Below are 11728 nucleotides of genomic sequence, written 5' to 3' on the forward strand. Positions count from 1 at the left end.
TGCATCTTCACAGTCATAATGAGTTTAAAGTTGTAGTGGGTGCTTTAACTGCTTTTCCTACTTTGACCCAGATTATAAACAAAATGCACGACACCAATGATGCCCATTTTTTTATTTCAGTTTAGAAATGTTTGACATAAAAATAGTTATACACTTTAAAAACATTTTTAGTCTTTTAATTATTTGCTAGCTGTATCATAAACTTAATTTCAAATGCATACATGACCAAATCTCTTGCAAATGAAAAATAATTGCATTTATGTTTACATTTATTAAAAAAATATATCATTGTGCCAATTTTAACCCCGGTGCTGGCTGTATGCAAAACATAAACAGGATGTGGAACTCGCACTTTTTCAGGGTTTTCTTTGACAATTTCTATTGCAACATTTTTTTTTAACGGTATTAAAAGGTCTTACAAAATGAACGCCTCTTCCTGACCAATCACTGCCAAGTAGAGACCGCCGCCAGCCAATGAGCGACAGAAAACACCATATCACGTGCAATTCACGTGCAGCTGCTGTGCTGTGATCCACTTCACTTCATAGGTAGAAAACAACGCAGGGTATATGTAAATCATGTTCAGATGTATTTAACACGCATTAACACAATCCCCTTGCCTTATAGTGCATGTTAGCCATAGATCATCTTCCATTTTAGTTTTGAAGCCGGTGCATGCGCTCCGGCAGTCGGCTGGTCTCAGGAAAAAAAAAAAAAAAACGGTTATCAAAGACAATAATACTGTCATGCAATAATTACAATGTAGAGACACAAATCATTCTGATTTATTCATCATAATTATGCGGAACTAAACAAAGTCGTTGGAAAGGCGATTAGAAGAGGAGGAAAACACCACCCCCTCCCACTCCTCTCCACAGTGCAAAAATAATCTTAAGAGTGGAAAATTCCTGTGTAACTTCGCTGACTGCAGTAAACATGGGATAAGGGTATTGCTCTTTGCAATTGTATTAGTAAAAAAAAAACAAGGGGAGGGGTGAGGGGGGCAAAAAGTCTTGGTTGCTATTGTATTTATAATAATTATATTCTCAATGATTTTGTGCATGCATATTTTTTTGCATACTTCTCTTTTTTATTTTATCTTTTTATCTTACATACCTCTGTGACAACACTTACATCCTCTGGCAGAATAGATGGGAAGAGTTCACACAAAAGCATTTAGCGCCTGCATTTTATGACTTTTGTGGTCCAAATTTTCCACGAGCATGTTTTTGACCCTCAGCCAATCAGATCGCTGGAAGTATAACGCATGACCCTCTGTTGACTGTCACCCCACGTGAATGTAGGTTGGAGGAGGAAGAGAAGGATCCAGAACAAACACCCGTAGACAATCAAACAGATATCAAATGGGTGGGGGAGGGGGGAAAATACAATAAAAATATAAATATAAAGACAACATGTAAATGTTAATTATTGTGTTTTTTATGTTCTTCTGATGTAAATCGCTTTGAACTGCTGTCAAATATACTATAGATTTGATTGGTTAATAAATAGATACTGGAATTAAGAAAGAAAAAGCTGATGATCCTTTGCTATTTTTGTTGAAAATAAATTAATAGATGAATCCTAATAGTGGCAACAGTATGTTTATTTACAATGTTCACACTACACTTGGACTCCCATTTCAATTGACTGACTATACAATTGGGAAATAGAAAACACAATCAGGGGGAAATAATAGATAGCTTTTCTGTTTTTATTGTCGGCTTTGTGACATCCCCCTATGCCGCCCTGGTCAGAAAGCCATATCACCCATTATTAAAATTTGTGAAGACATAAAATTTGCCAAACTCGGCTGTGCTTTTAGGTGAGGTCTGTATCAGTCTTTGCCCTGGGTGTCACTGTCTTCAAGGGTCCCACAAGTCCTAAAAAAAACTGAGAAAAAAAAAGAGCACTCCAAACAGATTTCTATTGTTTGTTAGCAAGTCAAAGGGGAGTTTGTGCCTCTGTGAACAATATAACCACTGCAAGAAATCATAGCTGCACTGAAGCTGGTTCATAATACAGTCGGTACTTGATCCAAATTTCAAGTTGTAACAGAAAATGTAACACAGAGAACATTTTCTGCGTTTTTAGCTTCAACACAAAATAGATGGAGACAAACAACAAGCTTTTGGCAACAGCATGAGACCCTTGCCCAAGTTGGCCTTCACAGCATTTTTTGCTGTGTAGCTGAATTTTGACCTTGATGACGTATTGTCTGTTTTGCATGGGCAAGGAAATTTATAGCAAATGATAGGTGACAAAATAGACAGTAAAAGATGAGTTTATGATTCAGTTTTAATGTATTACTCAGATTTAGACAGAACCACATCTATTGCCATATAAATGAAAAATCTCTGCAATGCTGAGATTTTTACTCTATGACAATCTAGGTCAGATTATGTCAGGGTGTGTTCATATCTGTCTGTCTGAAGTCTACATGCAAATTAACATCTTATCAAAGGAGATGCACCCAGGCTTTCACAAACAAGACAACACAGCTAAAGCTCATGGATAAAGCCAACCAACTGTGTTTTTTTTTCTTCTTCTTCTACTCTTTATTCCTAATGTGTTCTATGATCCTGATTTTGGTGTGGATCTGCATACTCTATTTGATCCTGATTTGATTGATTTAACAATAGCTTTAAGTCTAGTTTTAAGAATTTGAATGTGTGTCAGACAATATTGACTCTTCCTAACAACCTTGCTAAATTGCTTGTCATGTTCTGTGGTTGTTAAGGACCCAAATGTAGAACATTTTCACAGAGACTGTCTGCCAGATGGCAGACAGTAATGAGAAGATTTAATAAAAATCTGAATGAAGGGATTTGCAGGGAAAGGCATGGAGATTTCAACACATGGATAGGTGACAGCAGCAATAGGATCCAGGAACGAACAATTAAACTACAGAGCTTTAAGGAGTTTTTAGATTAATACACAGTAATGCAAGAAAATATTGTATAATGTTATCCAAAAAAAAATCCTAAAAATGTGGTATATATTCAGCTTGATTTATTGTTGTATTACCCTTTACATCAACTCCATTTGCTAGCAGGCTAAATTTGAACCATTTTTGAGGATTTCATAAAATTATACCTATCCACGAAAACAGCTTTCGGGCCAAGTTTGGACACCTTCGGTTCAGGTATTTCGTATTTTTTGAAGTCTGGTAAGCATATTTTCTTTGATTGATAAAACTTTATCTGTTCTTTGAACCGCCGTAGGCGCTTTTGGTGTCGACTTATAAAAAAACTGACATTCCCCGCGGGGAAAAGCAAAGTACAAAGCAATAGGCTGCCTTATCTTTATAGTACCTGAAAGCACAGACATGAATACGCCTGAAAGCGGCAACGCCAAAAATGTTAACCATTTAAGTTACGTCACGGTCAATTTAGCCAGCTGATTGGATGACGCATGCTCACACGTAGCATTGGTCCGGAAGATGTCGCTTGGGCCAGTCCTAAAAAACTTCCGCCTTAAGTTGTAAAGAAAACACAGGAGCTAAAAGGCAGTCGACGGGAGAACCAACCTATTTAAGAAGTCAGCCAAAAGGTAGATACTAGTACCAGTTTGAAACGAGTCCACGAACATACGCATTAATCCCTCAATAGTTCGTTGAGGTATTTTAGCCCGACTGCACATACAAATATACAAATTACCTAAGCTAGCTCGCAAGCTACGTTTCGGTGCTATCATCGATCTGCTCGGCTACAGGCCTCAAGTCAATATTACGAGTTAATAGCGTTTAATTCGTTTTGATACACGGCTTATCGTCGTGATTTGAATTGCTCACAACAGCTTGTCAACTAAAATAAAATGTCAAACCCCGGTTTTCATTTCATCTCCCACTTTGTTAGCTTTCCTGTTAGCCAAGTAGCCTTACCCAATATCTGCTTCTGTGTCTAGTTAGCTTTCTGTGTAGCCCTCAGTGGTAAAGACATCGCTTTAGTTTGCGTTAATAAATAAACAGAATCCTTCATCTACTGTATATTTTCAATGTTTTCGATATATACGTCGCGAGTTGGGCACAGACGCTCCCAAACTAGTATTATTTACCATCGTAAGCATTAGCTTCCAGTATTGTCAGTTTGCTGTTTTGCATATGTTGAAATCAGCCCGTCAAAACCAATTCCTGTTTTTATCATATGGTGTTTATGGTAATTTTCCTTTGTTTGGACGTTTGAGAATGAGGTCATCAGCGAGTTAACCTAGATGTGTGCCACTCCCGTCCGCAGGGATAAAAGTTCTCTCTTCCTCATTACTGGCTCGGCATAAGATTGGATAGGCTCCGATGTGCCAGACTCCGTATTTACTGACAAGAGAGGGAGCAGAATTGATGTGCTGTGCCACAAGGGTGGTTATGTCTGTAATATTACACAATAATCGATGTGAATTAATTTGTGACTATGATGACTGAAGCTTCCTTTAATTAATTCACATCAGTGAGATATTCTCGCAGTATATACACCCCATGGTGACAAAGTGTGCACACAAATTTTAAACAAAAATATGTTATGTGATCTTTCAAAAGATGTCGACTGGCATGGGATTGGTGAAAATGAAAAATATTCAAGAATAGTGTATAAAGAAAGCAACACGAGAGAGAGGGAAAAAAAAAAAAAAAAATATATATATATTTGTAAATTTCCAGTGGATTGTAGAGAATATTTTACCCTTTAGAGTTTTAACAAGCTGATATTCTCCAGTTGTAAGCAAGTGTTGCAATTCACCTTAAACCTCCAAGTCGAAGGTGTTGCATACATGTATCCATCACCTGTTGATGCACATATAATTCATATCAAAAGATTGCTTTGGGAGTGATTTGGCTCCATCTGGTTGTACGTTTTGTTCAAATATGCCTAATTTTACCCATTTGAATTACATGCACAAAAATATATTGTACGCACTATGTTCAAGTTAAGAATTGTTACTTAGTTCAGAATCGGTTTGACAATAAAAGCACAAATAATTAGTTATTTTTTCTGTGAGATGGTAAATAATTCACGCCACAAGAGTTTTACTAGTTGGACTGTTGGCTTGCAGACATAGTGCTTGTCGTTTACCGTTTATAAATATATAACAGAGGTACCTGAATTTAAATCAGAGAGCGTGCTCTGTTAGTTTCTATAACACGGCTGTGTAGTTTTTGTACCACAACCCCAATGCCTTTCTTTTAGCCAATATGTAGCTGATGGACAGTGCATTACAGTTTTTTTGTTTTGTTTCTTTGGTTGGATGTATTTTTATTTTTATTTCATGAAAAAGATTCATCTTTGTAATGGTAACTTTGAAACCTCAGCATATCTTCATACCAGAAACCGGCCCATGTCTTACTGGGGTTCAGATACGTGACGTTACACTACTCTACATTTCACCATTATTGTTTTCCTCATATTCTCTGTATTCAGAGGTGTCTTTTTATTGTTATTATTATTATTATTATAATACAAAAACCTTCCCGAGAGCATCTTAGAGGGGTTTGTTTTAAAAAGCAAACTTCAAACTCCTACATTTATTTAGTCTATTTAGCTTATTTAGTTGAAGTGTGTTGATAAGTTTTAGATGTTTTGATAGTGTTTGTATTTTGTTCATTTAACAAATTAAATTTTTTCTTAATTTTTTTTTTACTATGAATGTATCAGTTTTTTTGGTCATTATTTTTGATTTAGTCAAGCATATTTTTATATTTTTGTTTCCATGGTTACAAACTTAGATTAGCGCTAAAGCACTTTATAGTTATTTTCTAAGTTGCCTCATTGCATGATTGTGATTCCTCAATTCTTTGTCCTCTGTAACTGTGTAATTTATATCTTTTTTTTTTTTGAACATCATGTTGTTTGACACTTATTTGAATGTGAAATGCTGTAGCAATAAAGTTTAACCGTTCAGTATTTCATATACAAATCACCTTACCCAAAGGTTGTGGCTCCTTACAACCACACATATTTGCCAGTGTGTTATTTGACTCTCTTTGAAAGTATTGTGCTTAAGTTTAAATGGTAAATTTGAAGCATTTATCCGTTTATCATGTGAAGCATTTTGCTCCAGAAATAGCGTGATGAGAGCGAATTAAACCGAGCGGGTAGAGCATCTGACGGGAAGTGGCTGCAGTTTGGCTGTCGGCAGCCACCTGTGATTGAATAAATATATTTGAATGCTGAGTTATAAGTTATCAGATGAATTAAATTTGATCCTTTTCGTCTACATCACAGCAATCATCATAAGTGTCCTCTCGCCATGTCAGGATTAGGTCAATCCCTTCCCTCTTAACAGCGATGGTTAGCACATTTGAATTTCATCATTTCTCATTTGTTTTTTGTTTTTTTGTCTTCCCAGGCTCTCGTCCCTCTGGATCTTGTGTGGTTTTCAGGGTGTGTGAGTGTGAGTGCGTGCGTGTATGTGTGAGTGTGTCTGAGCTGCAGTTTTCTCTTTACTGTTTTGACAAGAGCTACTCCTCCCTGGAGGATGACAATGGAGGAGATGAAGAATGAAGCGGAGACAAACTCCATGGTATCCATGACACTGTACGCCGTGATGTATCCGGTTTTCAACGAGGTAAAGCAGCCGATGACAGAAGGGTTTTCTCTAGAGAGGCAGAGAGGGCGGCTCATAATCATTATTGAGAGAAAAATGCTTGCAGTGTGAATATTGTCAGTCAAATATTTTCTTCCATCTAAGCTAGAAATGAAATAAATCACTGTTACTCATTTGACCAGGTTAACTGGATTTGTTCCAACAACATAATAATAATGAAAAATTAATATAACCCAAAATTTTCAGCATTTTCAACCTCTTCTCAAGAACTTGATGACACATGTGGGTGGACGTAATCTATTGAGTGACTCAAATAACTTCATTACAACACACACTCAACAGCAGATCCTCTCTGAATGCATTGTTTAATCTGCAGAAGGGTTGGGTGATGTGACCTAAAAATAACACACAGCCTGCATCTGTTTAGTGGCTCTCATCCAGGTTCTAAAATGATTGAGTTCAGTTTGGCTGTTCATTTTGTTTTTTGTTGATCTATCGACTATTTTTGAAAACAGCCAACTGACAAAACAATCAGGTGATTTTATCATCCAGTTTGTTTGCAATAGATTTATCCCTCACTTCGCTCCCTGGGATGAAATTGAAAGGTTTGCACTTTAAAATATATTTTCAGTGCACAAAATAAATAAAATGAACTCTTTTTGCTTATTGTTTTAAAGTCTTGTCATTGTCAGACTGTTTGTTTTGGTGTCGCCTCGCTCCCTCTCTCACCTGCTGTCAAAACAGCCATCAGATGGGCAGTGAATGATGCATTTGGGAATCTTAAGTTTACACTGAATGAGATGCAGACAGAAAATTTGACCTAAAAATCTATTCCGGATTGATATATGTGATATGCGTTTTGTGTTTGTTTACTTAAGAAACATCCTAAAAGATTTTTAAATGCTTCAGTAACGAAAGGCTGTAGAAAACTAAACCAGGGCATGTGTGGTTTCTTCTGCACTGGCAAGTTGCCTGAAGTAAAAATGCTTAGCAAGTGTTTTTGGAAGCCATTAAACTCATGAACATAAAAGGTTGTATGTCTGTGGGGACTGCAGCTTCACACATGCTTGATGCCCACAGGAGGATATGAACTAAAGTAAAACGAAAGCATGAAGGGTTGAGCTAAGTACCTTCTATGTCCTCATTCTCAGTTTCGGTTTGGTTCTGATATGCCTTCCTCTTGTTTTCTTATTCTAGCTGGAAAGGATTAACATGTCAGCAGCTCAGACGCTCAGAGCAGCCTTCAAAAAGGTAAGCAGACGCATCGATAACATGAGCGTAAACATGAAATGGCAGGATCAGACCACAGCCACAGCAGCAACTTGGAATGACAGCCGAAGCTGCCGGGTTTCCAGTTTGCTGTGAAATGATTGCATATATACTTGCATCTAAAAACGAAACCAGAAAGGCGCATAAGTGTGTAATATCTCTTGCTATTTGTGTTAGAAAGTGGAACTTTTCACATTTTTTGTTATTTTGAATGATTATGGCTTACAGGTAAAGAAACCTCGAAATTCAACGACTTGGAAAATTAGCTTATCACATTAGACCTGGTTTCTAGGGCTGTGTAATTTTATCGATTCCACCACATGAATTCTTTTTTTTTTTCCTCAGAAAGTATAAAATTTTTTTATCCGCGATTATCGATATATTAAATCCTACTTTGAGTTTTATGTCAAATCCACATGAATTAAATGACAGCTATCACACTTGACATTTTTTTACCCAGTTGCACATGTACATTAAAAATGACGTGTAATGAATCAACCATTTACAATTAATTAAATAATGATGTAATTTAACTATTTAATTTAATCTAATATAAGTGAATAGGACAAAAAAAAGGTTCCTTTTCTGCATAACCAAATACATAAAGCCACACAATTAATATTTAAACAAAGCAATTGTATAACAAAAACAACATTTATTACAGCAGTGGTTTGATTAATTTAATTCAAGTCTATGGAACAGTCACAAAAAGTCACCAAAATCACTCTGTCCCTCTAAAATCTTTCAAAATGTCTTAAAAATGTATCAAGTTACAATGTATCGTTTGCAGAATATTGTGTATCGTATTGTATTGTGAGATTAGCGTATCGCTGCAGCCCTACTGGTTTCCATGTACAGAGCCTGACTTAGAGCGTAAACCACACATTTTCAGCATTGTTGACGTCTGGCTTTTCTCAAAAGACCAATAGAAAACTTTAACAATTCCAAATCCAGTTTTTATCTGTGAATCAGTTTTCCTGTTGGAACAGCTGTTTGAGTCAAAGGCTCAATCGTCTGCTGAACTCTGGGTCCTTCCTTCATTATTCAAAGCACAAGTAACCTAGGCAACAAAAAGGTCCTAAAGCATTTTTCTTCCACCACGCTTGGTGGTTAGTACAGTGTTAGCATGTCTGAAGGCCTCACCTCGACTTCTCCAAACACTTAAAACTTTTCTCTCTGAGGTATTTTGCTTATCCCAGGAGGGATGCAAAGTTTAGTTGAGCATAAAGGCGAGAGCAGAGGAACCAAAACTTTCTTCTTGGTGATTCTGCAGCATTCAGGACATGTGAGAAATCGTACTTGGTGCCTCCTTTCCTACCAGTTTGCTCAATTGACCTTCGTCTGAGGATGTTGGGTTGAATCACAACTGGGTGATCCAACAACCACGATCCAAAACAAACATCAAAACTAGTTTTGGGATGGATTAAGCTTTTTGAAAGCCCTGAACTAAACCGAACTCAGAATTTGTGTTATACGCCTAAGATTAAAGTTTGTCACAGAAAAATGGATAAATTAAACAAACTCAATTTGCTAAGAACAGTGGTCAAATATCTATATCACAATTATACCAGTAACCCATTAATGGCAAAGCAGGTGTTTGTCTTTACAAGGAATATTTAAGCAAACACTAGTGGGAATTTCTATTCAACACTTGTTGTATTCATTATGATGAATACAAGTAATGTTGTGTTCATCATTGTCACGTCTTTGACTTCCAGTTTTATGCATAATAATTTGCATAGCGATTTATGGGGAAAAAACCCAGTTTTTTCAGACTAAAGGACAAGATAAAAGCATTTATGGAATACTAAATTACTACTAATAGTTTGCTGATTAAGAAGGGAAAACATTCTGAACCATCACTCGAGTGATGAAACATCAGTTTCAGCCTCAGCTCCTCATTCAGCTTTAGCTTCATTTTCATGTAATACCTTCACAGACCACTAGAGGTCAGGGTAACTGTTTAAATGCAATTGACTTATAAGCACAAAATGTTGATAATTTAAAAACTTGTTAAATCTGTCTTTTTTTTTATTACAGCTTCCTTTTCTTATGCTTTAGCATACATTTAATTGAATTGAATTACAAGTATTTCCATTATTTAAACACATACTGTGCTTAAAAATAATCACACACAAGTAAATGCCTTTATTTTATAACCTGTTATCCTCAGAATATGTTTTTCTCTTTAAACAAACCAAATGCAGATAAGAGCACCTTGCAGCTCTTTCACTACAACCTTCACTGTTTTTTTTTTTAATCACCTGCTTTCTGTGGTTACTGGCTATTGTAGTGCAGTTTGAATTATTTAGTGGAGCCCATCTGCGTGTTCTGCTCAAAGCAGCTATGTTTTTTTTCTCAGCTAAGAGCGGTGCGTTTCACCTTCCTCATCTTACTCGCATATTTCCCTTTTGCTCCCAGGCGGAGCGAGAGAACCCTGGTCTGACGCAGGACATCATAATGAAGATCTTGGAGAAGAAGAACGTGCAAATTAACTTCACCGAATCCCTGCTTCGCATGGCTGCGGATGATGTGGAAGGTAAGCAACGAGGAAAATGAGATTTTGTTGTGTTGTGACCTAAACGGCCTCTTCAGGGTTTGTTGATGGCACAGCTTTTTGTGGTTCTGGTCACTTTCATTCACACCGCTGGAAGAAACAAAAATCTAAAAAAAATATACAACTTTTCTTTGTAAAGATTACTCTTTAGCAATTCCTTTAAAATAAATGCAGTTGTAGTATTTATAAATATAGATTTGAACTTTTCTTTATATAATCCACCACTTTCAGACTCATATTTTGTCTTATCAATCAAATTTTATTTGTATAGCACATTTCAGCAGCAAGGCATTTCAAAGTGCTTTACATAATAAAAAAAACCAGCATGTGACATTGAATAAACAGTAAGAAAGAGAAATAAAAAGAAATTAATAAATAGATAAAAAGTAAAGATAATAACATTAAAAACATCGACGACATCAAAACCCACACTCTCACCATAATTTAGCCATAAGCAGCTCTAAACAGGTGGGTTTTAAGTTAAGATTTAAAGGCACCCAGTGTTTCAGCTGTTTTACAGTTTTCTGGAAATTTGTTCCAAATCTGTGGTGCATAGAAACTGAATGCTGCTTCTCCTCGTTTGGTTCTGGTTCTGGGGATGCAGAGCAGTCCAGAACCAGAAGATCTGAGGGGTCTAGACGGTTGGTACCGCAACAACAGATTAGTATTTTACAGTCTATTCTTTGAGCTACAGGGAGCCAGTGTAGGGACTTTAAAACTGGTGTTATGTGCTCCATCTTCCTGGTTTTAGTGAGAACGCGAGCAGCAGCGTTCTGGATCAGCTGCAGCTGTTTGATTGATTTATTAGTCAGACCTGTGAAGACGCTGTTGCAGTAACCAATGCGGCTAAAGATAAACGCATGGATGAGTTTCTCTAGATCACGCTGAGACATAAGTCCTCTAACCAGGGAGATGTTCTTCAGGTGATAGAAGGCCGACTTTGTGACTGTCTTTATGTGGCTCTGAATGTTCAGGTCAGAGTCCATCACTACTCCCAGGTTTCGGGCCTGATTGCTGGTTTTCAGTTGTAATAACTGAAGCTGTGCATTGATTCTAGTTCACTCCTCTTTAGGTCCAAAGATAATAACTTCAGTTTTGTTTCTGTTCAGCTGGAGAAAGTTTTGGCACATCCACACATTTAACCTGTTCTAAGCATCTGTTCAGTGATTGGATGGGTTCAGAGTCACCTGGTGACATCGTCATGCAGAGCTGTGTATCATCCGCGTAGTTATGTTAGCTGATCTTATTTCCTGTTATAACCTGAGCCAGTGGGAGCATATAAATATTGAAAAGAAGGGGTCCTAGGATTGAACCTTGGGGTACCCCACATGTAACCTTTGACCTCTCTGATGAGAAGTTTCCGATTGA

General features: G+C 36.9%; 1 protein-coding gene across 1 annotated transcript in view; it reads left to right on the forward strand.

Annotated features, from left to right (window-relative positions):
* The first annotated feature begins 3427 nt into the window (after positions 1–3427).
* LOC103146578 (programmed cell death protein 10) overlaps positions 3428–11728 on the forward strand; it is a 16537-nt gene continuing 8236 nt past the window's right edge. Inside the window, exons 1-4 of the mRNA XM_007564573.2 lie at positions 3428–3552; positions 6337–6555; positions 7732–7785; positions 10225–10342. Coding sequence (XP_007564635.1) covers positions 6466–6555; positions 7732–7785; positions 10225–10342 — 262 coding nt within the window. The 5' untranslated portion in view covers positions 3428–3552; positions 6337–6465. The remainder of the gene's footprint in view (positions 3553–6336; positions 6556–7731; positions 7786–10224; positions 10343–11728) is intronic.

This window comes from Poecilia formosa, unplaced genomic scaffold (genome assembly GCF_000485575.1).
Source record: "Poecilia formosa unplaced genomic scaffold, Poecilia_formosa-5.1.2 Scaffold160, whole genome shotgun sequence".
NCBI lineage: Eukaryota > Metazoa > Chordata > Actinopteri > Cyprinodontiformes > Poeciliidae > Poecilia > Poecilia formosa.